The sequence below is a fragment of the Fusarium fujikuroi genome, chromosome FFUJ_chr07 (genome assembly GCF_900079805.1).
Source record: "Fusarium fujikuroi IMI 58289 draft genome, chromosome FFUJ_chr07".
Taxonomy (NCBI): Eukaryota; Fungi; Ascomycota; class Sordariomycetes; order Hypocreales; family Nectriaceae; genus Fusarium; species Fusarium fujikuroi.
Window position 1 is genome coordinate 2,505,198 of NC_036628.1, and position 26,813 is coordinate 2,532,010.

General features: G+C 49.5%; 10 protein-coding genes; 7 read left to right on the forward strand and 3 right to left on the reverse strand.

Annotated features, from left to right (window-relative positions):
• Nucleotides 1-624: 624 nt before the first annotated feature.
• FFUJ_08348 (probable sterol carrier protein) lies at nucleotides 625-2,054 on the forward strand (the record flags this gene model as incomplete). XM_023580962.1 has 2 exons in its annotated part: nucleotides 625-1,118; nucleotides 1,172-2,054. The coding sequence occupies 2 exons, from the start codon at nucleotides 625-627 to the stop codon at nucleotides 2,052-2,054; spliced, it is 1,377 nt and encodes a 458-aa protein (XP_023433644.1).
• A 406-nt stretch (nucleotides 2,055-2,460) lies between these two features.
• FFUJ_08347 (uncharacterized protein) lies at nucleotides 2,461-3,324 on the forward strand (the record flags this gene model as incomplete). The annotated part of the gene is made up of 1 exon (XM_023580963.1): nucleotides 2,461-3,324. The coding sequence occupies one exon, from the start codon at nucleotides 2,461-2,463 to the stop codon at nucleotides 3,322-3,324; it is 864 nt and encodes a 287-aa protein (XP_023433645.1).
• A 572-nt stretch (nucleotides 3,325-3,896) lies between these two features.
• FFUJ_08346 (uncharacterized protein) lies at nucleotides 3,897-4,784 on the forward strand (the record flags this gene model as incomplete). The annotated part of the gene is made up of 1 exon (XM_023580964.1): nucleotides 3,897-4,784. The coding sequence occupies one exon, from the start codon at nucleotides 3,897-3,899 to the stop codon at nucleotides 4,782-4,784; it is 888 nt and encodes a 295-aa protein (XP_023433646.1).
• Nucleotides 4,785-7,277: 2,493 nt separating this feature from the next.
• FFUJ_08345 (related to antioxidant protein and metal homeostasis factor) lies at nucleotides 7,278-7,581 on the forward strand (the record flags this gene model as incomplete). XM_023580965.1 has 2 exons in its annotated part: nucleotides 7,278-7,368; nucleotides 7,424-7,581. The coding sequence occupies 2 exons, from the start codon at nucleotides 7,278-7,280 to the stop codon at nucleotides 7,579-7,581; spliced, it is 249 nt and encodes an 82-aa protein (XP_023433647.1).
• Nucleotides 7,582-13,013: 5,432 nt separating this feature from the next.
• Nucleotides 13,014-14,246, forward strand: FFUJ_08344 (putative alcohol dehydrogenase ADH1; the record flags this gene model as incomplete). XM_023580966.1 has 2 exons in its annotated part: nucleotides 13,014-13,074; nucleotides 13,246-14,246. 2 exons carry the CDS (start codon nucleotides 13,014-13,016, stop codon nucleotides 14,244-14,246), a joined length of 1,062 nt encoding a protein of 353 aa, XP_023433648.1.
• Nucleotides 14,247-15,681: 1,435 nt separating this feature from the next.
• FFUJ_08343 (probable actin-related protein 3 (ARP3)) lies at nucleotides 15,682-17,328 on the reverse strand (the record flags this gene model as incomplete). XM_023580967.1 has 7 exons in its annotated part: nucleotides 15,682-15,747; nucleotides 15,797-16,630; nucleotides 16,682-16,768; nucleotides 16,817-16,863; nucleotides 16,913-17,140; nucleotides 17,212-17,251; nucleotides 17,305-17,328. The coding sequence occupies 7 exons, from the start codon at nucleotides 17,326-17,328 to the stop codon at nucleotides 15,682-15,684; spliced, it is 1,326 nt and encodes a 441-aa protein (XP_023433649.1).
• A 1,034-nt stretch (nucleotides 17,329-18,362) lies between these two features.
• Nucleotides 18,363-20,267, forward strand: FFUJ_08342 (related to asparaginase; the record flags this gene model as incomplete). XM_023580968.1 has 3 exons in its annotated part: nucleotides 18,363-18,550; nucleotides 18,605-18,804; nucleotides 18,853-20,267. The coding sequence occupies 3 exons, from the start codon at nucleotides 18,363-18,365 to the stop codon at nucleotides 20,265-20,267; spliced, it is 1,803 nt and encodes a 600-aa protein (XP_023433650.1).
• Nucleotides 20,268-20,622: 355 nt separating this feature from the next.
• FFUJ_08341 (related to basic transcription factor 2 (35 kd SU)) lies at nucleotides 20,623-21,699 on the reverse strand (the record flags this gene model as incomplete). The annotated part of the gene is made up of 1 exon (XM_023580969.1): nucleotides 20,623-21,699. The coding sequence occupies one exon, from the start codon at nucleotides 21,697-21,699 to the stop codon at nucleotides 20,623-20,625; it is 1,077 nt and encodes a 358-aa protein (XP_023433651.1).
• A 771-nt stretch (nucleotides 21,700-22,470) lies between these two features.
• FFUJ_08340 (probable cro1 protein) lies at nucleotides 22,471-24,631 on the forward strand (the record flags this gene model as incomplete). XM_023580970.1 has 2 exons in its annotated part: nucleotides 22,471-23,220; nucleotides 23,276-24,631. 2 exons carry the CDS (start codon nucleotides 22,471-22,473, stop codon nucleotides 24,629-24,631), a joined length of 2,106 nt encoding a protein of 701 aa, XP_023433652.1.
• A 177-nt stretch (nucleotides 24,632-24,808) lies between these two features.
• On the reverse strand, nucleotides 24,809-26,437 carry FFUJ_08339 (related to endo-exonuclease yNucR; the record flags this gene model as incomplete). Its single annotated transcript, XM_023580971.1, has 1 exon — nucleotides 24,809-26,437. The coding sequence occupies one exon, from the start codon at nucleotides 26,435-26,437 to the stop codon at nucleotides 24,809-24,811; it is 1,629 nt and encodes a 542-aa protein (XP_023433653.1).
• Nucleotides 26,438-26,813: the final 376 nt, after the last annotated feature.

Here is a 26,813-nt window from a genome sequence, read left to right on the forward strand (position 1 = left end):
GGTCATCTCGATCGTGAGCAGGTCTGTTGTTGTGTCTACTCGGCCGATTGAACACGGCGCCGACGTATTCGGCCGGGAGCGGGCCTTGACCTTGACTAATTGACCCGACTCATACCCTGAAAAGCATTGTAACTTCTTCTCGCATACCAAACCCATTCCATTCTTCTGTTGTTCCTAAGATTGGAGGGGAAAAGCTGTCGTAGTCAGTTCACGCGCCATTGAGAGTTCGTTGCCGACCCAAATAGGAAATGTTGAAGCAGCAAACGAGCCTCGGCATCTCGGTTGCTTTTTAGACGCCCCCGCAGTATCTGATGATTGAAGCTAGGGCAGTGAATGCAACGAGAGAGTCGATTCTATTTGACGAGAGTTTGTGCTTGGACCGAGTTGTTTACCGAATTGGGATGAAAGCCGGGGTAAAGTTGTCGATCCTGGGGTTGTTGACTAACTCATGGTGGTGATATCATGTTTTATACATAAATCAACGTTTCCTTTTGCCTAGCATCTACCTCATTCAAGCAACTCATCTTTCTCGGTATTCATTCATAGCAAGCAAAACTCTTTTTACGGGCATAGAATACCTCTACTCTACTTTACCTTATTCATATACACAACCATACAGCCACGATGCCTGAGAAGAAAAAGTCACCCGTCTACGTCCTTGGCGTGGGCATGACCAAATTCATCAAACCCCGTGGCAAAGTCGACTACACCGAGCTCGGTTTCGAAGCCGGTATCAAAGCTCTTCTCGATGCCCAGATCAACTACGATGACGTTGACCAAGGCGTTGCGTGCTACTGCTACGGCGACAGCACATGCGGCCAGCGCGTCTTCTACCAATTCGGCATGACCCAAATCCCCGTCTACAACGTCAACAACAACTGCTCGACAGGCAGCACTGGCCTCAACATGGCTAGAACCCTTGTTCAGCACGGTGCTGCTGACTGCGTTATGGTCGTGGGCTTCGAGAAGATGGCCGCGGGCAGTTTGCAGAGTAACTTCAAGGATAGAGAGAACCCCACTGGGACGACGATCAAGATGATGGCTGAGACTAGGGGTGTCACCAACGCTCCCGGGGCTGCTCAGATGTTTGGTAATGCCGGAAGAGAGTATATGGAGAAGTGAGTACCTCTGATACAACACAAGTAGGATGTAGTTGTACTAACTTATATAGATACGGAGCAACGGCTGAGGACTTTGCAGAGATTGCACGCATCAACCATGCCCACTCACCCAAGAACCCCTACTCTCAGTTCCAGCAAGTCTACACCAAGGAACAAGTCCTCCAATCTCCCATGATTCACGAACCCCTCACCAAACTCCAATGCTGCCCAACTTCAGACGGTGGCGCTGCAGCCATCATTGTATCTGAAGCTTTCCTCAACGCTCGTCCTCATCTGCGAGAACAGGCTGTTGAGATTGCAGGTCAACATCTCGCAACTGATGCACCAAGTCTCTTCTCCCAAAGCTCCATTGATCTGATGGGCTATGAGATGACGCAGCGTGCTATGAAGGAGGCTACTCAACAGGCTGGTATTTCACCTCGTGATTGCCAGGTTGTGGAGTTGCATGATTGTTTCAGTGCAAATGAGATGATCACCATTGATGCTCTTGGTCTCTGTGACAAGGGTAAAGCACACGAACTCGTCCGCTCTGGGGATATCACCTACGGAGGAAAATACGTCATCAACCCTTCAGGCGGTCTTATCTCCAAGGGTCATCCCCTCGGCGCAACAGGCATTGCGCAGTGCGCTGAGTTGGTCTGGCATCTTCGAGGCTGGGCCAACAACCGTGCTACGCCTAACACACGATACTGTCTCCAGCACAACCTCGGTCTTGGGGGTGCAGCAGTGGTTACTGTTTACAAGAGAGCAGATGGAGGAGTCGCCCAGGCTGTGAACTCGACCATGGTTGGTAACAGGAACAAGTTGGGGTATAATCCAGCTGTTGAGGCCAAGGGGTTCACGCAGGAGCAGGTTGATTTGGTGAGGAGTAAGAAGAACAGGAGTGAGTGGGCGTTGCAGGATGTTGTGAAGAAGGTTGAGGCGAGGTTTTAGGAGTATGTGATGTTCTTGGATGAGTATCCAAGTAGCTAATGTGAAGGAACAAATACGTGTCATGAATATATTTACTGTTGTGCCAAGCATTCATTCACTTGAGTGGCAAACATAACACATTAACTGCCTATGCCTTTCACCTATCATCATAAGTTTGTGTTAAAGGAGGTTTTACTTGTAATTGAATGTCTGATTATCCAATGAGGGGATTTGTTTTTGTCGTTGTATTGCATATCTTGAACGTTGCATGCATTAGACTACGTGATTGGCACGGAGATCACTTCATCCCCTTTCCCCTTTCCCCGCTCTCACTGTTTACTCTGCAAGTTTCATGACAACTTGTCTCCAACAAAACAACATATCATATTGACAAACCAAAAAAAATAATAACGAAAGTCTGTTTGATATGGCTCAATTCGACGATCTACCCCCAGAGTTGCGCGCAGCAATATGGGGATATACTCTCCCCGGGGATGAGAACGCGATATACATATACAACCCAGAGTGGGCAAATGAGTTCTTCCCGTCGTCGAGGCCTCAAGGTCCCAATTCTGACGACAATTTCAACCCATGCCTCCCTGCCCGCATCCAGGTCCCTATTCCTGGGGTATACAATGTTTGCAGAGACGCCCGCCCCGTTGTTCATCGCTGGATGGCCAAGAACAACCTCGAGTGGTATGATCGCCAGGAAACGAGTGAAAGGATTCTTGTCCGACCATTTGACGTGCAGAGAGATATACTCTACGTACCTCAAGATGAATGGGATATGTTTGAAGGGTTCGTCAATAGCGATGAGCTTGACCCTGAGGAGCACCAGAACCTGCGCAACAACATCATCAACTTGGCCGTGTCAGCCGATAGCATGTCGAGATTCGACAACGTCGAGCACATTGCGAGGCTCATGCTGCGGGCACCCAACCTCAAAAAGATATACGTCATCTTCAACGACCTTCCCCGCGTCAAGAAGATCACAACATACCTACCAAATGGTGTGGAATGGTGGACCGATATATCGGTCCAGCAGCGATGCGAGATCGCTTCACAGCCTAAGCCTCACGAAAAGGTTCATATTCATCGGCTGGACAGGCACAATCAACTAAGACTATTCGAAAAGGTCTATCTCCGAGACCCGCAGAAGCAAATGGATAGCATTTGGCGGATCTTGGTGGAACGTTTCCCGGATATTGCTCACAGCGTTACAAAGGAGCTCAAGGTGCCCAGAGTTGATGTGACCATCATGCAGGTGCCTACTTGGGATATTGTGAGGTAACCACCAGGATAGCGAGATGTAGCAATTGGCATTGGCATTGTATCTAATCTGATGTGGTATACATCGACCTCTTCATTAAAAGCAACCATAGCCTAGACAGGCAACGCTCGCGTAAAAGGGACCACACAGTCACAAACAACATCTAAATTGTATCAAATCAATCGTAATTGAAGCCATATATGAATAGTTGATTGTCAGTCGAGTTCCGAGCCAAATGCCGTCCGTTGTCGTTGCACTAAACAACATACCACGAAACAAGTTATCCACGCTCTTGTACTCCATATTGAAGCCCAACAAAATCATCACCACCATCAATATTTCTTAAGGTTCTCAGACGTGGCCCGTAACGAAATTACATTTGAGCTGATCCTTGCAAGGGGTCGGCACTAACTAATCGGCGGTATGAAACTGGAAAAAAGAAAGTTAAAGCCCTTACCCTCTACTCTGATACAAAACCTCAGTCAGAGACGCGCTGAAGCGCGTCTCTGACCTTGATTCTTTCACATCACTCACACCAAAAACCTCATTCTTTACAGTCAAATACACACAATTCAGTGAACCTTTTGCTCACAATGGATCAATCATTCCCTCAATTCCCCAAACTTCCACCAGAAGTGCGTGCCACTATTTGGGAGCACACGCTCCCTGAAGGAGATGGTGGTGCCGCATTATACATGTACAACATGGACTGGTGGGCACAGTATTCTCCCCCTGGCGTTGCATTTCACGACATGACGACCCAAAGCATTCAACAATTGAGTCGACCTCCTCGTGTTCAAGTCCCTATTCCCACTTGTGCCGCTGTATGCCAAGAGGGTCGCCGAGTGGTTGAGCAATGGAGGAAGAAGAATAACTTGGAGTGGTATTTTCGCGAAGAGACCAAGGGCGATATCCTCGTTCGTCGCTTTGACGCCGAGCGAGATATCCTCTACGTTTCTCGACATAAATGGGAATCCTTCCAGCTTCTGGCCGTGGACTGGGAGAATGATGATGAACACGCTGCCGTCATTCGTATAATGGAGAGCGTCAAATACCTTGCACTCCCTGCATTCACAGCTTACTACAGCATCAGCAACATCGCAGGTCTCCTGCCATGGATGAAAAACATCAAGGCCATTTACGTCCTGTGGAACGAACTCCCCAAAGCCCATATTATCAAGAGGCAACTGCCTGATGTAGCACATATAGCAGAAGTCAAGATACCACTGGACGCACCGGTGCAGCCACGGTGGGAGCTAGACAAGTTCCTGCGGCGTGAGGATGAGGTTGAATTTCATTACACTGATGAAGAAACGGGCCGTGAGTATGTTGAAGACGGTGAGCTTGCGGAGTGGCTTGATGATATTGATGATCTGTGGAACACTACTCAGGTTGATCCGGAGATTTGGGATAAAGATGAGGAGAAGTTGAAGACGCCGCAGATTCATGTAACTGCAAAGGATTTGCCCACTTGGCTCTGAGCTAATGATGGTGGATGTGTTTGTATCGTTCGAGTTGCTGTACTCAGGAGCCTTATACCACTGTATTTATATGACCCGGTTTATCAGTTATCCTGTCTCTCTCGTCAGCTAATGCGAGCCAGGTATACTTAACTCGTATGTCTCAATGAGTTGTGGAAACTACAGGTTACATCTTGTACAAGAATAGACGAGGGGTTGAGGATACTGTGATAATACTATGAATACCGAGGCTCATAGTTACTCTTCAACCCATACTGCCTCCAAAAGATACACGACTAGAGTCCGCAAGTTCACCCATAAGAGAGACGAGTCCATCGAATAAGCACGTGCTTCGATACCTGGACATGGATAGCTCAACACCAGAGCCAACGGTATGCAGATTCAGTATCTGCATCTACACCACCATGGCAAATATAACAACCCCATCTACGAACCAAAATGACACATCACCCATTCATCATAGCCCAGGCCATCACCAAGACCCCTACTAATACCCTCCCGGCTAAACCGAAGCCCACTCACCGCAAGATAAGCCCAACATCCCATCAGATCATCGATATCAAGAACCCTCCCAGGCCATACGTAAGAGGCCACGAACACGTTAACGTCTCTGATGTGCATCTTACATGCCCAAAACTCCGTCATACCACCGTGGGGGTTCAAATCAAACACAGTCAAACTATATCGTGACTTCAACGGAAGGCCAAGTCCACATATCGAGATCTAGCGAGGCACAGCCTCTTTACACCGAGAAAACAGCCGCGATCGGAAACCCACCACCCTTGCTATCGTCAGATCAGATCATGGATTCTCGGCCAGATATCCGGGGGCATACGGGCGTATATCGTACACGCCCTGTGGCTTTGTTTCTAGAATAACGCCAAGGCAGAGCCTCATCTTAAAAACTTATCAGAATCTCATCTGCCTGCCCCTGTATCTCGGCTCTGAATGGTTCTTGGGTCATGGGTAAGGTATAGGGCCGAGCCGCTGCGGAAGAGCCTCATGAGGCTCTCTTTTTCGGTGCTATAAACGGAACACTTTATTTAGCAGGTGATCTCATTTCGCTGCAGTCCGATAGACTATTTTTCTAGTCAGGAGAATGAATGGTGGCTGATGCATGCATCTGCAGGGACTCTGGTTAATCTTTCTACAAGGCAATTGTTTCGTTGCATTCTTTGGATAAACGGCTGAAGATAAGGCAGTAAGAGTCTCCTTACTTCAACGGCGTCTCTCCTCCGAGACTAGCTTAGTAGCTAGACTACCGTTGACTTGGTTCGGTGTGGCCGGCCGGTGACAGCTCACATCATGTTACAAAAGGTGGGACTTGGGAATCAGCCCATTCTTTCGCATCGTATCTCGTCTGTGCTTCTTTGGCTCGCTGTGAGTCAATATCGTATCCTCTAAGCTAAAGACAAGAATGACGAACCATATGTACATATCTTCATGTCTTGGGGCCGTGAGCGATAGATGAATAAGATGAGTGTTCGTGCCTCAAAGTCCGAGATCGATTGTTTGGATGCAGACTGTGACATAACACAATGTTATGCTTCGTTGACTATAATACTTTAATTACACTCAACATTGCACAACTGTAGGCGAGCGAAAACACGCTGGTCATGACATACAAGTATATAAACAATTCATCAAAGGTTTCGATGAATCTTGAGAGGATAGGCAGTGGAGGGAGGCAGAATTCAACATCTCATGGGCGATATAGGGTAGCCCATGTTTGTAGAAGCGACCACTTCAACCTGAATTCACCTCACAAACAGTCAGCAAAGCAAAATCACCGCAGTCTCATTGACAGAGTCTGTTATTCAAGTCCCGCTACTTCTACCACTCTACAATTGAATCTACGGCTTATGTCACCGTAGCCCAGGATGACGAGAGACGATCTTTGACTGTAAATCAGTAGCACCTAATTTTAGACTCTGACTTACACGGACCCTTCGGCCACTAAGCAAGTTACTCATCAAAGAACAGTTGAAGCAATAGCGAGATAAAAGGCATAAGCTGTGACATAGAAAACAGAAGCGAAACAGTGATTCACAAGCAAAAAAAGGCCAAGATTCGGAGTAATTACCCGTCAGAAGCGTTTCAGAAAAGTTTCCCCGTTGTATTGAGCACGTTTCATCTGAACCTGAGGCGTAACTTAGGCCGCCTCCCTCTAACGAATTGCGCAATTATCGCGGCGTCCAAGCACAGAGAACAAGTGTTGTTTATTAATAATTCACTTCCGCCGTCACAGTCAGCGGCAGACAACTCTCTCAACAACTGACTGCAACTCGAGATACCCCTTTCAAACGACTATAAATCATTTACAATCCCCTTCAGACTCTTTTTTCTCCCACTCAATTTCCACTTTTAGCACGGACCTCTACTCTAATTCCGACAGCTTCCATCTCGCATCTCCATTTGATACTTACGTCCATATCAAAAAAATCCCCGCCATTTTCTTCAACCTCACAATTACAAATCATAAACATATTCGCAATGGCCGACACTCACACCTACGAGTTCAACATCACCATGAGCTGCGGCGGCTGCTCCGGTGCCATCGACAGAGTCCTCAAGAAGCTCGACGGTATGTATGCTTGCCCCAACGACCGCTGACCGCTACTAACGGTGTCCCTTTGCAGGTGTTGAGAGCTACGATGTGTCCCTTGAGAACCAGACCGCCAAGGTCGTCACCGTCCTCCCCTACGATACCGTCCTCCAGAAGATCGCAAAGACTGGCAAGAAGGTCAACTCTGGCAAGGCGGATGGTGTTGAGCAGTCTGTCGAGGTCGCCGCCTGAGCGCTGCACCAAGATAAGAGGCAAGTCGAGGAAGTGACGGGCGATCGATCCATCTGAATATCTGTTAGCTTTGCAAGCGCTTGGGAAACATTCGGTGTTTATGGTCTCGGGCAACGAGAAAAGGAGGAACATCTGTTTTCATAAACACACCTCTCAACCAATCCAGACAGTTGATTGAATTCAGCTTTCACCTTCATCGTCCGGAACCTATACCACAGCCCCATCACTGTGCGTGAACTTCGATCGACGTGTAGCACGTATTGCGCATAATAAACCCTGAATGTCGTATCAAAAGTGTCATTTCCAGTAATCTTGAAGCTCGTTTCTTGCCTGTTGCCTGTTGCCTGTTGCCAGCTGGACAGCATACAACAGCTCTATCAAACTCTTTGTCCCTGATTTATCTAACCGTTCAACAGCCTAAAGTTTAGCCTCACGGCTGGCTAGTACTTCCATAGCCGGTTAAACCGAAAGGAACGAGGGTAACTTGCGAAGTAACGCGAGAGCACCGCCATACGCAAGCCTTACAAGGCAACTCGACTGACATGCTCTTGAATATGTTTATCAAGTCGTTACGCTCGTAGGAAGTGCTGCGCGGGAGACACTGAACACGACAGTAACCGTGGGAGAGAGCAGGAAATGCAAATTAGCCAGTATTTGCACAGAGGAGAGAGGTATGGGGCAGATGAGCATGCGGAGTCTTCATAGAATCCGATTTGTACGCTGGTTTTCCAGGAAATCGAATGAGTATTGTGCGAGTATGGCCACAAATGGGGCTAGAAATCACCATGACCAGCTGCTCGAGTGAACTTCAAGAAGCTGCAAAACCACAGAAACAATGAGAGATGCAGAAAAAGCAACAAGCAATCATGCACGAAATCAGCTCTCATGTGAGAAGCTCTCTGGTCCATGGAGCATAGCCCCTCCCTCGGACAAACGCTTCACGTTGACACTGACGGCTCGTCGCAATGAACGCCATGGCAGGCATATCGGCCAATAAAGGGGCACGCACGACTTCAAAAATACCTAACTGGTAAATCTTGGGGTAGAATTTTGACCATCATTACCCCAGATCTGGGTATCATGACTCCAGATTGCCCTCATGAGAAGGTGAAGCCACACCTTTTGGCGCCAGCTCACCGTAACATCATTGGATCAGGTATAGCGTGAAGCTGAAGGATCCAACATGACCCCGTGAAATGCTTCCGTTTCTCCAGATCCGAGAAGTCTCATGAGGCCAACAACTTTTCAAGTCCGGGGCCCCGTATCACAGGAAGCGCCAGGAGGAAGGGATGCAGTTACACGCATGGCTGGACTCGATGGGGCTCAGCCGTTCTCAGGGCGTCTCCAAGGTCCGGGGGGCGTGCCGCAACGTCGATGCGGGGAAAACAACTGCGGCTCATGCAAGTTAAAACTGCGGAGCCGCAGTGGATGCCGTTTTAGCACTGCACGGGCCTGATGATGGGGCCTAGAGGGATAAGCGCGGCTTGAAAACGCGGAGGACCCAGGAACCCACGGACCCTGCCCCAGATATGATGATCTAAGGAACATGGGGTTCAACTTTCAAGATGTGACGACCTGGTCAAGCTAGATCGGGCTTCCCTTACTTTAGATAGACAGTATCGAAGGTGAAGAAATTTGAATAATATCTCCGTGATGGATTATGGAACATAGCCCAGCATCAACTTGGCCTTCAAGCTTCTATACATCACCCATAATGTTGGCTGGACGAGTTCTGAGAGGAAACAATAGGCATCTTCACTTACACAGATTATGCACTTCTGAAAGCTCTTTCAAGAACAAAAAGCCTCGCAAGCCAATCTCCCTCTGGACCGACACGCGGGGAGGAAAACTGGCATGGGGCAAAGCACATCTTGACAATCCCTGCGAAGGTATCGCGGAAGGTGGATCTACAACAGTTGAAGGCAGATGAGGTGTTGCCACAGGACAAAGACTGCATCCAATCATTCCCCTACCGGTTGCGTGTTCGAGAAGCAAATGGTACTTGGCGAGAGAATTAGGGGCGGACAAGGGTGCGAGAGTGGCTAGGGAGTCTGATCGTTAGGCTCAGATGCCCCAAGCTCACTGCTCTAAGTCAATGTAGCCTTCATAGACAAGGTACATCTATCCGCAATCGTGACTGAGACCTGTATCAGGGTGGGTTGCGATGGTATTTCTGAGGCTTGTTCCACCAAACTGCCAATTGCCATGAACAACAACGCCCGGCCACCCGGAGCCTGAACGAGAAGCGTTGGCATAGATTGGGGTAAAATCTGACCAATAGCGTCTTTGATATGCTCGTGAAATGTTGCACCAAATTCATGAGTCGCTTAGACAATACTGAATTCAGGTGACTAACCAAGACAGTTGAAGCAGAGGAGACTGACTTGCCGAACAATTAGTTGTGCATACATAACATGCGCATGTGGTTCTGCCAGTCATTGTTCGTGCCATATCTGGTGGGGTATCCTGTAAGCGAGGCACGGCCTAGACACTGTTATACTGTCGTACCAAGTCGTTTCCATGCAGCCTTTGACACGATCACCTCGAGGTATGCTCAACTGTTGGCAACTGCACTAGAAATCCTGAAGAGCTGGTCTGTGGTTGAGTGAACTGCTCCATCTCGCAGGAGACATGTGTTGCGGCCACCAATCCGCATGAGTCCGCAGCACTGTCCAGCGTTGGTATAGCAGCAATATTGCAGGGATTTCGAGTCAAGGCGTCTTCAGTGCGTAACGGACTGAGCTAGAGCTTCCCCGCACTTCCCAAAAGACCTCCATCCATCCGGCTGGGATGAACCTTGGACCCGAAGATGGTCCCTTCGCATACCAGTGAAGATAGACTCAATTGCTGGGCGTTGCGTGTATACCCAAGATCTATCTGGGGAAGATCCTCATTTGGAGCTTCATGTGAGTTCACGGATCCGAAGTTGCTTCCCAATAGCGCGGTGCTAGGTGATCTGGGGGACCTGCGCCATGTCTGATGAGAGTGCGGGGAAAAGTGAGGATGCTTTCAGAAGTACACGCCATAGTTAATTGTACTGTTTATTGATTGACGTGGTTCTCCACTGTTGTATAACTGTTTAGCACAGTTTTCTCCTATTCCGTGCCTTGATGCACCAGTCGCAATACGGGCCACGATGGTATTGGTGGTTTATACCGTATTTTGGGGTAGTCGCCGTGGCTTTTGGTTGAATGACTGCATGTCCTCCACGAGATCCTTTCGAGCGGTTTCTAGCGCCGTTGGCTCGTTACCGGTAAAAGGGAGGTTGCAGATGATTCAGTGAGGGAACATGATTGGTATCCATGACAAGAATTCTTGGTTTGGGCTGTTGGCAGAGGAAATCCCTTCCTTCCTCATGTTAAGTTAAGTTAAGTTGCTTTGCTGATGTCACAGAAGGAAGCTTTGATGATCTGTTGCCCCTCCATGCCGACGGATCCAATAACGCCGACACTCGGCGACGGATAACGCGAACGGCGAGATTTAACGATCGGGTTAAGATCAAAGTAATCATGATATCAAATTGAAAACATCTGAGGGCATTAATCCACAGAAATCACAATTGAAACCTCCTTGGATCCGCAAATATGGAAATTTGAATGCGTAACGGCAGTTGATTGACGCCGAGAAAGGCAGATGAACATAAACTGAGCGTTTCATTCAAGATGCACCCATCCCTACTTACAGTAGCTTAGGGGCGTCAGAGAAGTGATGCCACACCTACAACTCCGTGCTAAGGTACGGAGCCGCTGCCAAACACCACCCCAGTAATCCACCAACCTATGAGATGTAACAGGCAGTGCAGCTCCCACATGGCTCAACGGATGCGCTTGGTGATGAGAAGCTATAATAGCTCAGGGAGGCTGGCAGTAGGAAACGCGTGGGATGGATGAAGCATCTCCTAGATTGATGTTAAGCACCTTTTCTGGGACAGGACCCTGCTAATCCACAATTCGCATGCCCTGCAAGGTTAGAGCAGGTTAGGGGCTCCCATGAGGCTTTTCAATGTCATGTCATGCTATGTTATCCAATGTTGAGACAGACAGGGCAGGGCAGGATCTGACAATGAATGGGATCAACCGAATTAGGACCGGATATGCAATCGAAAGATCCGAATTTACCGCAGTTTCCTCTTTGCTATCTATCTTTGGGCATCGGGCGGTTTAAAAATGGGTTTCCATGGCCTGTTACAGTTTGAATGGCAAAAACCCGGTGTAATGGGAAAAGGGCCGCAAAAAGCATCTGACTCTTGGACCGAAATTTTTTTGATGGATGCTCGCCAGAATATCACCACCCACTGTAACAACTTTTTTTTTATTACAGTACCAACCTTGGACTAGAGCATCATGACTACGGATAATTGTTTTCCTACTGCACACCCCATTGAGTCCTAGATCTGCCCCTAGCTCTGTAGCTGCGGATGGAAGTACCTTTTCCCCTAGAGGTACAAGCAAGACTGTTTGAAATTGGCGCTATTCCGTACTGTCATCGATTCTCACTAGAGCTGAGGGGAAGTTGAAGTCCGGCATTGAGCGGGGGGTCAGACAGAAACACGCCGTGAGGAGATCAGACCTACGGTAAGGCGCGGCAGGTACCGTAGCAATGCGTAACTGTAGAGAAGCTACAGGGAAGATGGAGAGATGGACGGGACCTGCCCTGGGCCTAAGCTCCCTAATCCCTAACTCGTCCAGTCCACTTCACTATCCACTGGTGACGCCACTACAAACAACCCGAGCTAAGCTAACCTCACCTCACACTCTTTCTCTCTCACACACACACTAAGACTATTCCTCCCACGCACACACGCACGCAACCCATGCAACAAACGCATAGGACGATACTGCCACTCAATCGCACTCACCGTTCGCCGCATCCCGAAAACCATAGTCCAACGAGCATGTTCCAAAATGCGGATCCCCGTGCAGCCGAAGTGGCCCCTCCCTTTGGCCCTTGTTCGTTGATTCACCTTGTCCCCTAGGCTTAGGCTTGGTCAGAATCGAGTCGAGTCCAGAATAGAGACTCTCTTGTCTGATCTGTTCTGATCTCTCTCGTCCCTGCTCTCACACCCTTCGAAACCAAGAATCTCACTCCCTCTCCCCCGCGACCGCCAAGATGAGGCTTGACTTTCTACACCCAGACGCCTATCCTTGCCCCGTTGGCCCATCATACCATACGCTTTAGGCCCGAGTACTATCCATACGTACCATACCAGAGCAGAGCAGACCATACCACATAGATCAGTCCCTTCACTCTGGATCGCCCGTCCAACATCTATATAAACTCTGCTCCCATCGGTCTCAAGTTGTTTCTTTCTTCTCCATCCTCATCCAGATCATCAATCAACTCTTCAACTCTCTCACCAACTCTTCAGTCTTCACGACAACCTTTCGATACCCTTCCAACCAAACAACCAACCAACTACTCCAACAATCAAAATGGCCGCTCCCCAGATTCCCGAGAAGCAGTGGGCTCAGGTTTTCGAGAAGACCGCCGGTCGTATGTCATCCTATCCCCTTCAATCTACAGCCCCAATTGCCTCTTGATATCATTGATATCATATACAACCCCAGGATCTCTATCGAATCCACCAATCCACAGATCCCCCACCATCCATTTGCTCAACAATTTGATCACTGTCAAGTCTTATATACTAACTCACTTTCCTAGCCATCGAGTACAAGCAGATTCCCGTCCAGAAGCCCGGTCCCGATGAGGTCCTCGTCAACGTCAAGTTCTCCGGTGTCTGCCACACTGATCTCCACGCCTGGCAGGGTGACTGGCCCCTCGACACCAAGCTGCCTCTTGTCGGTGGCCACGAGGGTGCTGGTGTTGTCGTTGCCCGCGGCGACCTTGTCAAGGATGTCAAGATTGGCGAGAAGGTCGGCATCAAGTGGCTCAACGGCTCTTGCCTGAGCTGCTCTTACTGCCAGAACGCCGATGAGTCTCTCTGCGCTGAGGCTCTCCTCTCCGGTTACACCGTCGACGGATCTTTCCAGCAGTATGCCATTGCCAAGGCTATCCACGTTGCTCGCATTCCTGAGGAGTGTGACCTCGAGTCCATCTCCCCCATTCTCTGCGCCGGTATCACCGTCTACAAGGGTCTCAAGGAGTCCGGTGTCAAGGCCGGTCAATCCATTGCCATCGTCGGTGCTGGTGGTGGTCTCGGTTCCATCGCTGTCCAGTACTGCAAGGCCATGGGTATCCACGCCATTGCCATCGATGGTGGTGAGGAGAAGGGAAAGCTCACCAAGGAGCTCGGAGCTACTGCCTACGTCGACTTCACCACAACCAAGAACCTTGTCGCCGATGTCAAGGCTACCACCTCCGATGGTCTTGGACCTCACGCTGCTCTCCTCGTCGCTACCAACGAGAAGCCCTTCCAACAGGCTACCCAGTACATCCGCTCTCGCGGTACTGTCGTCTGCATCGGTCTCCCCGCCAATGCTCAGTTCTCTGCTCCCGTTTTCGACACAGTTGTTCGCATGATCTCCATCAAGGGATCTTACGTCGGCAACCGTGCTGATACCGCTGAGGCCATTGACTTCTTCCGCCGTGGTCTCATCAAGGTCCCCTTCAAGACTGTCGGTCTCTCTGAGCTCAACGAGGTCTACAAGCTCATGAAGGCTGGCCAAATTGTCGGTCGCTACGTCGTCGACACCAGCCGATAAGCGCGCGGCTGTCGCTTGGGTAGTGCGCCAAAAAGGAAGAGCACACCCCTAAAAAGATAAACAGGGCTACCCATCGCGCAAAGGGGTTTACCCTCTAAAGAGGAGTTCAGGCGGGAGTTGATTTGGGTTTTCTGGCGGGTGTTGTCGAAGTAGCCAGATGGATGATCTTGGTTACACTTTGTGTATAGCCCTAGTTTATGAGTTTTATGATTTCCCTTAGCATTAAATAACAGAACGAACATTTCGATCAACAAGGTTTCCAAGTGACATATCTCACACTGCACACTGATATGAATAATACATCGCTCTATCTGAGAAGAACTGCTTCGAGTTTAGTTGGCTCTTCGATAAGCACGCTTAATACTCCTGTAGGGTTCTAGCTGGTATTATGATCGAATCTCACTTAGTCGTCATGTATCACAACAGATGGACTTGCATGGACAGCTGATTTCGAACATATTTAACCAGCTTGCAGATGGACTGTCGTATTGATAACAACACACACTTCCACGGAGACATTTCCTAGAGGAGGACAGAAAACTAAGATCTTGATCTAAAATGATAAAAAGATCTAGGTAAATTTATGAAAATTTAGGATATCTTTTACTGAGTTTATTTTAATACTATACATTAAGGTCCGTTATTTTCTTGCTCCCTGAGGATTCCCACGGAGTTCATCCAAACGCCCAATGGCCAAGTAGTCTCATTGTGACTAACACCGTATCTTCTACCAGGAGACGGGATAATATCATGTATGAAAATATCACCATGACGGGGGTTGATTTACCCCTCCACCCACTACGAATCTGATGCAACCCTCTCTGCAAGAACCCCTGCCAGCCACCAAGCCACTTCTAGAACATCAACGTCCAGAAACAAAAAAAATCAGACCACTGCTTATGAAGGGCATCTAGAGCAACTAAGCGTATCTTTTACGAACTGCTCGTTTTCTTGGCTGCAGAAGTTCTTTCTTGTCTGGAACGTCAATAGCAGGGAATAATTGGATATGTGAGTTATGATATGAGAGACTGGTAACGGAGAACGCCTATATTAAACTTCCCGGCGTGCCGAAGTTCAACGCATCATGCATTCAACGATTAGACTCCAACGTTCCTTGCTACGTAGTAGAGCGGGGAAAAGAGACTTGTTTTTGGAATATGATTTTTAAACACGACTAATGTAACTCTTCAACACGTGCTACCGTCTCGTCTCGTCTCTTCTCGTCTTGCCATCTCTTGTCTCCCACTTGTAGTGGCATCGCTTTAGGCATAATTGTCAATTGAGGATTTTTGCGCCCTGAGCGCCTCTTCATTGCACTCTACAGCAGACGCCCACTATTGTCTTCTGCGTGCTCCAAGAATATATCTTTCTAGGAAGCTTGCTGTTGACCCGGGGAGTCAATTGAAGAGTGATTCTTGATCGTCTATATCGTAAATCAAGAGCCACCGGGTCCACCAAGCAGAGCGAATCTTCGCACAATGCTGGGTCCATATTCTTGGTACTGTGATGTTGTTAGTCATGGTCATTGTACAAAATACAATTCGTCTTACCTCGGCCTTGGTATGACAGTATGATCGGAACTCAGGGGTTTGACCAAGGAGACTGCCTCCGAACCAAGGACCGTGTCGCTGTCGCTTATGAGTGATAACGGACACGTCCAGACCACCACTACGAGCACCACCACTGCGGACCTCGCTGGCTCGAATCCTGGCATCTACCAGCTGCTTGATGTCTCGCTGTAATCGACGACCGAAATCCTTGTACAATGTGCTTCCACCAGAAAGAACAATGTTCTTGTAAAGACCTCGTCGGACATCGATAGGCGATTGCTGAATGACACCGTCGACAACCACGGGCAGAGGAGTCAAGAAGTCGGAGCTGTAAATCTCGGGGTTGAAGAAGATTTCGGGGGCAAGGAAGCGCTCGTAACCGACATCAACGGAAACCTGTCGGCCATTGGGGTGTGAAACAACGTGCTGAGCGAATCGAGTGCGATCCCGGTCGTACTTGCTGAATTCCTTGACGATATCGGGACACACGTAGCAGTACTCCTCCTTAATCTCCTGAGCCGTCTTGAGCGAAGAATCGGGCTCGCCTCGGTCTCGCAGAAGGGACTGAACGAAGTAGGTGATATCTCGACCAGCAATGGGAATTGACTTGATAGAAGATCCAATGACATAACCCTCGGCAACAGGAATGACGTGGGTGACACCATCACCAGAATCAATGACCGTACCAGTCAATGAACGATCCTGGACCTTTGAAGACGTCCAAGAAGCAGCCAGAGCAAGAACGGCCTGGACGGCAATGTACATTCCAGCGCAGTTAAAGGACTCGAAGAAGATCTCGGCGGTATTCTCACGGTTCTCGGGCGGGTTCAGGGGCTATGTGTATTAGTTTGATGTTTGACGTCGTATAGGGCGCATAATGCTCACGGGCTCGGTAAGGAGGAAGTAATGGTCTTCAGGCTCGACTCGCAGATACTTGAAGATAGAGTTGGACCAGAATCGTTCCATGTGGTCCTAAAGGCGGTCAATTATAGGTCATGTCGGATTCGTCGGCAAGCATACCCAATTCTCTATTTGACCGTGCCGGATAGGATAATGAAGACCGTATCCTGAGCTTGTCAGCTGAATTCATGAATTCTAGCTCATATGGCTGCCTACCAGGACCTCCAGAAGCTGCTATCGCCTCATCACCAATAAAGAAGTCGAGATCCTCGGTACCTCGCTTTCCGCTCAGATGGCCTCCAGCTCCAGCACCTCCCGTAAGAAAAGATGGCTTGTTCGCAACAGCCGGTCGTCCAGAACCAGAGCCACCAGCTCCGCCAGTTGGCCCCTTTGTCGCAATCGCGGTCGGGAAGACGAATGAGGGAGAGTCGTTACCGGCGAAACCTAGATCGGAGCATCAGCATGAAGCTCAAGACTACATAATAGCCTCAGGAGAGTGTTTCGTCGTTACAGACCTAGCTTGGAGAAACCCGTGCCGCTGTGAGCTGAGGTTAGCTGTCGTCGTCAGTGCGGGGGGCTGGGATAAGTGAGACGTACTTGTCCATGACAACGGCGGGAGTTTGGTTAGCCATGATGGGCGAGAGTGCGTGGTGAAGCGCACAGCTGTAAGAGAGAAGATGGACAAGAGGTGGACGCAAATGCCGCGTGTGAGGAATTGCAATGTGCGGCGATGATGGTAGTCGTTGGGCGAGGATTACGTTACGTGCCTTGTAAAGCTCCCAGCTCGGATGGAGGTGAGGCTTGAACTGCGGCTGTGCTGTGCCCCGCCGTTGAGTGGGACGTGTCACTGAATGGCTGAAGATGTGGGCCTGGTTGTTGCGATAACCGGGGTGAAGGTCTGAGTGACAAAATTATAGACACAATTGACAAGTTTTAACAAAAAGGATTATATGTTCAAGTATAACAAACCAATTGTATTTAGTATCTAACAATGCAATGTCTGTCTATCGGTTCACTCAAGTAAATTCGAGCTTCGTAGGCTTCCAAAGTGCAAGCTTTGACTTGGTCTCTGTCTCAGGTTGAAGTTTGGATGTCTCAAGTGAGTTGTAATTATAGTCGACGTGCGACGTCATTTCTAGGCCTCTTCAGCAGGCAACTGTATTTCTTCAATGTCTCTGCCTTATCGAACGCTCGTCTTGAGGTTTGTGAGGTTTCTTGAATGTAAGGTCTTGTCATAGATCTAAAGATCAGATATGTCTCTTGATGGTTAAATTCGAAACAATTATATGTGTCCAATAACGAGGTGTCGATTGGAGATCGGAGATTGTATAAGGTAGTTTTGTTTTCCACCTGACGATTGCTGCTTCTTGTCTAACGCAACGAGTCTATTAAGCAAGGAGTGACTGATCAAACCCGACCCAACAGCTCCTCTGGCTCTTTCCCTATCTATAGAGTGTTTTGCTTTTCCCTCAAAGCTCGGGCCTGCCCAAAACTGCATCATTGTTCAATCTTCAACCTTTTTCCCCTAAGCATTGAATCTCTATCAACATCACTTCCCAGGCCCTCGACGCCCGCCTTTCGTTTCTTTTCCTCTCTCACAATCATCAACATCATCTCGATAATCTCGTAACAATAGACCCTTGCTAGCTCATGACTTCTCTCGAGGATGTCAGACAGTCTCGATGATGATCCCCCTATTAGCTCAGGATCCACCCCTCATGGAACGGATGGCGCTTTCGATCGGGTAATGAAAGTGGCACAGAGAACCAAAACAGTGCCTGCTATCTTTGTTCACGCCGGGGCTGGGTTTCACAGTCATCAAAATGAGCACATACATCTTCAGGCCTGTGTTGCGTGAGATATTCCCCAGTGGCCCCTGCACCCCTGGGTTTTGCTAACATCAATAAGTGCGGTTGAGATGGGCATGAGGTTCCTCAGAGCCGGTGCCAGCGCAACTGAGGCCGTCGAAGCAGCCCTCCGGATCCTCGAGGATAAAGAAATTACCAACGCTGGGTACGGCTCTAATCTTTCTATTGATGGTGTTGTGGAATGCGATGCCACCGTAGTGGACCATCTTGGCCGCAGCGGCGCCTGTGGTGCTGTTCCTAGTAGGTTCCTACTACCCAGAGCAAATTCGCCTGTTGACATTGCCACAGATATTCGAAACCCGATATCCCTGGCCAAACTCGTTCTAGATATGGGCAATAAACCATTGAGCCTGAGGCGAGTTGCACCAAACGCTCTTGTTGGAGAGGGCGCCAGGGCTTTCGCAGAGGAGCATGGTCTGATGATATACCCCAATGAGTACATGGTTTCGAAGAATGCTAGAGACCGTTTTCTGCGCTGGCAGGAAGACTTGAAGCGAGCTGAGTCGAAGGGTCAAGAGTCCAAAGCTTTGTCTGAAACTGTTGATACAACAGCAACATGTCCCCCGTGCCAGTACGATACAGCGTCGCCGACAAAGCCACGTTCATCACTTCCGCGAGATCAACGGCCTGCTGTTCTTGTCGGTACTTGGAACGAGGGACAGCCTGACTCTCCTTTCACTGGTACACCGATCCAAGATGTGGCGTCGCCAGATCAATTGACAAGCACAAGCTACTTCAGAGCCACAGGTACCTCTCCCCCAACAGTCGGCCGTACTTCATTTACCCGAAGTCCTCAGGAGGGAGCGACACAGACGTATGCTGGTGTTGTGAGTGGTGCCCAGGGTGTATTGTCCTCCCCATTTCGACCTAGTCTATCTCGAAAATCCAATTCTTTAGCTGAGGATTTTAAACCTGTCTTGCCAGAGAATGCATCAATCCGCCACAAGCACCATGCACACGCCTCAAACAAGGCCGATAATACATCACCACGAACTCCTACTGGGAATAGGGGCAACGGCCTTGATCGCCAAAGCTCCTCAGGTCCTCGTGGGGCTAAGCGACCTCTCAGTCCTGATGAAAAGTCGCAGCCTCATTCAAGAGCTGTACACGACCGCCTTCATTACGGGTCTGTTAGCGAGGACGTCATTACAGACACTATTGGTGCCATTGCGATCGATGATCGAGGCCAAATTGCTGCTGGCTCATCTTCAGGTGGTATCGGAATGAAGCATCGAGGCCGTTTGGGACCAGCTGCTCTTGTGGGAGTTGGCACGGCCGTTGTGCCCTGTGACGATGAGGATGACGATCAGGTTGCTGTCGCTGCAGTCACAAGTGGCACAGGAGAGCATATGGCTACTACCATGGCCTCCCAGCGATGTGCGGAGAGGATTTACCATGGCACAAAACGTGGAAAAGGAGGCGCCAACATTCAGGACGACGATGAAGATGCCATCATGGAGTCTTTCATTGCCGAGGACTTCATGAAGCATCCCGGTGTCAAGAATTGCCATTCAGCAGGTGCCATTGGTGTCATGGTGGTCAAGAAGACGCCTTCAGGCTACTATTTCTACTTTGCTCACAACACAGATTCATTTGCCCTCGCTTCGATGGGAGGTTCGGAAAGACAGCCCGTCTGTACGATGTCTAGACTTTCTCATGGCGCCAAGATCGCCAAGGGTGGACGTAAAGTCAGGTTTGAGTAAGGTGCACCATTGTACAAAAATAGCAAAGGGTTGGCGATGCTGATGTGAACTGAGCTCCTGCTCGAGTTGTTGAGTGGTTGTGCTATCCGCACCTAGAAATGCAGTGATTGATTAGAATACTCTTATGCATTAGATTCAAGTGATAGCCTTTGGAGCATAGCCCTTCGCCCGCTGTTTAGTCTGATCACTTTAATATTGATATCCACAGACTTTAAACTCCAGAGAAGTATGCGTTGACTGTAGCATTATCTGATACCTGGCTAATTTCCTTAACGCCGTGAGACTATATGTACATTGGTCATCAAGGGTATATCCCGTTCTTCGCCCCCGTTCCTCAAGCGATTTGCTGGCTCATTCATGGACGGGGTGTCCCTGTCGCACTCCCTGTCTCTTCCCGTGATCCGCCTCCATTGACGATCTTGCGCTTCTTTTTCTTCTTCCTTGGTACGACGGCGGGTTTCGCGCCATAGTTACCCAGAGATAGTTTGGTGCCGCACGTGAAACATTCCGAGTTCTCTGGCGTCTCACAGAAGATGCTCAGACAGATGGAGCAGACGAAGCCTGTGTCCACAACTCGGCCGTGGCAAAAACAGGCGGCGCGGAAATCGACGGTGTCGTGTGTTGGGGCGATGAGAGCTTCACGAGCTTCTGTGTCTGCGATAAGACCGAACATCAGATAGTTGAGTAGTCCTTGGGGATGTGTAGCAGCGAGGTATGTGCCACCGGTGTTGTAGCAAGCCTGTTGCAGGAAAGTTGGCTCGCCAGTAAGAGAGAGAGTATCGATGGCGACTTGATTGTGGCCAGCGGCGAAGACAGCGTTCATGGTGGGAATGTATTGCGAGGGTTCTGAATCGGAGACAGAAATGACCAGGATTCGGCCGCGAACAGTTGGGGGAGCAGTATTCGACGAGCCTTTGTGGCTGTCCTCGAGATTAGCCGTAGGCGCACAAAGAGCCTGCGCAGCTTTATTGATATGACATAGCGCCAGCGTCAAGGCTCCAGAGATTTGTGTCGTCGTAGCAGAGAGATCCTCCTCCTTTGTCTGATCCATGAGTTTTCGAATCGCAGCCAAAACAGCAGCTTCAATCTGTGCGAACTGCGGGAACTTGTTCGCTGAGGTTTGCGTTTGCGCAGCAGCAGCATCGTTCATGGCAACATCGCCAGAGGCGTCGCGTGAGGGTGTGGGAGGTGTTGGGTAGAGCCATTCTGCGCGATCAACGTGCGCGGCGATAAGCGCAACCTGGTTTGCGTTGCTGAAGGCGAGATGGGCGTTAACGAAGACGAGGATGTTTGCTATAGCACGCGATAGGGGAAGGACATTGTTGAGCGATGCCCAGGCTCGGGGGTTTGTATCGAGGACGATGGTAAGCAGCGAGGGAGTCTCTTCGCGGGTGCCGACCTCGTAGTGCTCTGAAACATCGACGGCGTCCATTGTGAGGATGTTGACGCTGCGAAGATGCTGGTGGGGAGGCGGCTACGAGGCCCTAAGAGTGGTTGAGCTGCCTTGGTGGCCTTACTTGAGGACTGAGGCTACAATACCTGAGGCTGTCGCAAAGTTGTCGGATTCAAGACAAACCTAAGGTGAATTAAAGAAGATGGACGGGTACGAGCGTTGCATTTATCGCATGATTAGTTGATTTCCAAAAACGCCAAAATAACAACAATAATTAACGCCAAACTCAATTGCAGCAATTACTAAAAGAGCCTTGTTTGTTTCTTTTCTTCAGATACTTTGTTCTTGGGCGCGGCTATCGCAGATGGAAGGGAAAATCTGATCCAATTGTTGTTTAGACGTCATCTACAGGCATAATCCAATGGAATGGATAAAGGTATGAGCGCGGCTGCTGGCACCAATAGGCCCCTACAGCAAACCCCCTAGCTCAGCTCTTCAAACGCCTGGCCACGTGATGACCAACTAAAACGCATCAAGGGTCAGTGATCTTTGATCTAACGTTTAGTGGCTCAAGCCCAAGCCCAGTCTCACGAGCTCTTTTGTGGTAGGTTGAGGTTGTTGTGGTGGTGGAGGCCGTGACGGGTCTTCTTGCCTTGTGCGCTTTACGATTTACATCACAAGTTCCAGTTTCGGTCTCTTCTCACTTTTATTTCCTTAACTACTAAACTAGCACCTTGAAAGCAAAACAAGAACTGGCTTCTTATTTACTTTCTCTCTCACCTACCTACACATTCAATCAATAAATATTCCATGGCAGAACCTACAGAAGCTGCTTCTCAGGTGCCTCCAGCCCAGTCGCTGGAGGACCAGACTCTTATCGTCTTTGCGCGCCTCATGGAGGGCGGACAGGAAGATAACGAGACATGTCGCGACCTCGATGAACTGACTAAGCTGCTCAACGACGACTATGAAGCCCTTCAGAAGGACAAGTCTCGTGAGACTATTTGCAATGTTATCGATGGCGACTGTGTCGACACCGTTTTGTGCTATCTTGATATGAGACAGCCTGAGATAGTACGCGGCCACGCCACTCTCTCAACATCCGCATATCTCAAAGCCGCTGGCGATGATGGTTCAAAGAAGCTCTCGACTTTCTTCTTTGACCGTGTGCGAAGGGGAACTTATGACGATTACATTGTTGCCTTTTGTGTCGCCGCTGCGACATTTCCCATCGTCCCCGATCTCACTGCCCAGCTGTTTCTCAACGAAGACTTCCTACCCAGCCTCGGCACACTTATGCGACGAAAATGGAAGAGCCGCAAGGTCGAGACGGCCTGCTTGGAGATGCTCAACGCTGCTTGCATGAACTCACTTTGCCGTGAGGCTATCAACAAGTACTGCATCGAGTGGCTTGAGGAGATCGTCGACCAAGACCTTAGTGAGGCTGTTCGTAGCATGAACGCAGATCCAAACCTTCAAAGCGATGGAGGCTCCATTTCAATGAGGCGGCACTCTGAACAGGTCCAGTATCTTGCCGCAGTCATCCTGGCCAAGCTGAGGGTGAGATAAGGTGCCTATGAGCTCTGTATTATCACTGACTGACCCAGCTTTCAAGGCAGTTCCCGCTAAACCAGCACCCGGTGATAACAAGTCTCGAATCGAGCCTGCAGTCACTAGTATCGAAGATCTCTCTGGAATGTTCACTAAGATGATACTGAGAGATGAAGATCACGGACGAAAGCACTCTATCGAAGGTCTCGCATACGCCTCCCTTCAACCTAAAGTCAAGGAGTCTATTGTCAGCAACCCCGAGTTGCTCCAGAAGTTGGTCAAGACTCTTCAAGAAGCCCAGCCAAGATCGCCAACTACTTATGGAGCTTTAAGCATTTTTGTCAATCTGACCAAATACCTGCCCACCCTGACAGAGGAAGAAAAGAAGATGAACCAGCTCAAGGCATATGCCAATGCTGCCGGGAAGCTTGGCGGGCCCGACCCCCTTAATGACGACGAGCATGTCGCAAAGCGATGCAAGCTGGTGTTTGATGCAGGTATCACACCGGTTCTCGTCACCCACAGTAAGAATGGCTCGCCCGCTTCTCTAGGACTTGTTATCTCCATTATTTTCTCCCTTTCAGTCGACAGGACTCTCCGCGGTCAACTCGCTCAGCAAGGAGCGGTCAAGCTTCTCCTGGTATCATGGATGTCCCTGCCTCAAACTGAAGCTGCTTCACGTCGTCTTGCAGCACAAGCCCTGGCCCGCATCTTGATCAGCACAAACCCTGCTCTGGTCTTTGGTGGCAACCGTGACACCCCCATCATTGCTGCTGTCAGACCGCTTGTCTCTATCATCCCACCCGACCCTGCTGCTCAGACACGGGACCTCCTCCCTTCCTTCGAGGCACTTATGGCCTTGACCAACCTCGCGTCGATGGATGACGATGCGACTAGACGCAGTATCATCAATACAGCATGGAACCAGATTGAGGAACAGATGCTGGCTTCCAACACTCTTGTCTCCAAGGCTGCTGTCGAGCTTGTTTGCAATCTGGTGCAGCAACCAGAGGCTATCGCACTCTATGCTGAAGAGACTGCCAAGGCCCGTAATCGCCTGAACGTCCTCCTCGCCCTTGCTGATGCACCTGATGATGGAACTCGAAGTGCAGCTGGCGGTGCTTTAGCTTCACTCACCAACTTTGAGGGTGTCATCCGGGGCATTATTAACCGAGACCGCGGTGTGAAAGTTATCCTCGGAATGTGTGTCGATGACAGCGAGGACATCCGTCATCGTGGAGTGTTTGTGGTAAACAACTTGGTCACTGCAGAGGGCGAGGTCGGTGAACTCGCGCGAGAGAAGGTCAAGAGCGAGGGTGGAGTTGAAACTCTTACAGAATGTGTTAAGAAGAGTCGAAGCCCTGGCGTTGTCGAGCTGGGAGTTCAAGCTTTAAAGGCTCTGTTAGGGGATCAATCATGAATGAAGAATGACGAAGAACATATACACTGTTGTAAAGGCGGCGCAGATCAGCATTTTTTAGGTTGCGGGATGAGGCAGCGGGTTCTCAAGTTTGCAATGATTATGACTATGGCAATGGCAATGAGATCTATCATGTTTTTCTTTGACCCAACCCAAACAAACGCCGTGTACTTTATTTTATGCCGTGGTATCGACCCTGTTGAGAATAGCAACGCCCTCTACATGACCTGTTTGAGGAAAGAAATCAAATCCTCGAAGACTCTCAATCTCGTATCTCTCGCCCTCGCCTTCACCGCGAACGAGCACACCGACATCTCTGGCCTGTGTATGCACGTTACAGCTGACATACAGAACTCGCCGAGGACCGAATTTTCGTAGCTGGTTCAAGAAGTCTGCATCGCAGCCCTTACGAGGAGGATCAAGAACCACAACGGTCTCATCACGGTTGTAGGTAACGCTCTTGAAGAGCTCACCAGCATCGGCAGCGATGAACTTGCAGCGATCCTCCCCCATACCGTTGAGGACTGCGTTGCGACTTGCGTAGGCGATGGAGTCAGCTGCAATGTCGATACCGATGGAGTGCTGGAAGAGCGATGCGAGAGTAACGGTAAAGAGGCCAGAGCCTGAGTAGGCGTCGATTAGATACTTGATGTCCATGCCCGTGCCGGCAGGAGGGAGAATATTGTCTCGCACGTAGCCGGTAAATGAGGGAAGAATCGAGTTGTTGTTCTGGAAGAAAGAGCCAGCTGGGTTGGTGAAGGTGTAAGGGCCGATGTATTCTGTTGTGGTGGCCTTGGAATCAGTGAAGCAGGACTTGATGTCGACAGTATCCTCATTCTCAACACGGACTGTGTAGGGTTCTGTTTCACCCTTGACCTCTTCGCTGTCCTTGGGGACTCGCTTCGTGTTCTCTCGGAGAAGAATCGTAGCACCACGCTGATAGTTGGCAAACTCTTTCTGCATGCGCTCACGCTCTCGTGCCATACCCAGACGCACAGCATTGGTACCAATAGGGCAATCCTCAATATCCAAAACTTTTCGACGACCCTTTTGCATGAATCCAATATCAGGGCACTTCTCGAAGGGAATTCTGGGGTTCTTTCCTCTCTTGCTGGGTCGGAATCCAGGGGGTCCGTCAAAGTGAGGTGTGAGCTTGGTGCGGTAGTTGTACTGCAGAGGACTGCCCATTGTATCCTGGACAGCGGGTACAATGTTGGGATCGAGGTTTGAGAAGTTCTTGAAGGCTTTCTCGACAATGCGCTTCTTGAGTTTGAGTTGCTCGGGGTATTCGAGCATCTGGAATTGGCAGCCGCCGCATGAGGCGAAGTACTTGCAGCTGATCCGGGCGTTGTCGCGAAGAGGAGAGGGCTTTGTAATGGAGATGAAATCGGCGAGGGTTTGGGTTTCGCGACGAAGATGACGGAAGACCTTGACCTTGGCAGTGTCGCCAGGGACTGTGAAGGACACAACATAGACCTGATTTGAGCCAGGCTTCATACCAAGGCCGTCACCTGTAGACGAAAGCTCCAGAATCTCAACCTCTGTCTCAGTGCCTTCCTCTGGGAGAACTTCTGGGCCGTGCTCTGTTCCCTCACCATACTCAACAGCTCGCTCCTTAAGAAGGGCCTGAATATCGTACTTGAGGACTTCCTCAGATGAACCTTCGGTGATGTTCTTTTCCCTCTTCGTCTTCTTCTGCTTCCATTGGCGATTATTCTGCTGGTTTGGCCTCTTGTTCATTTGCTGAGTGTTGCCGTTTACTTGTGAGTTGCCGTTTGGCACAGCTTCTGCTTGTGTGCTCGCCATGACTGTGAAGGGACGGAAATTGTACAGGCGAGGTTTGGTGAATGTGGCCAAAAGTGGGAGTCTCAGACGCCTCATGAACGAACAATTCAATTGATCTAATTGTTCTGTGAGCAGAGTGGGATTTTTGGAAGGAATTGTAAATGTTTGAGATGTTGATAATGACAAAGATTTCTTAAAGATGAGAATAAGACGAAGAAATGTTTCTTGCAGAGGCCCCACTTGGAGCTCGGGGACGGTGGGGCCGTAGTTGTCTGCTTTTTTAAGTAGGATCTGATTGGTTGATCACTTAAGCGCATGTATATCGTATCTTTTCCATCATGAGTGCTCTTGGTAGCTTACCTTATATTGTATACATTATTTATATGATGGACAGTTT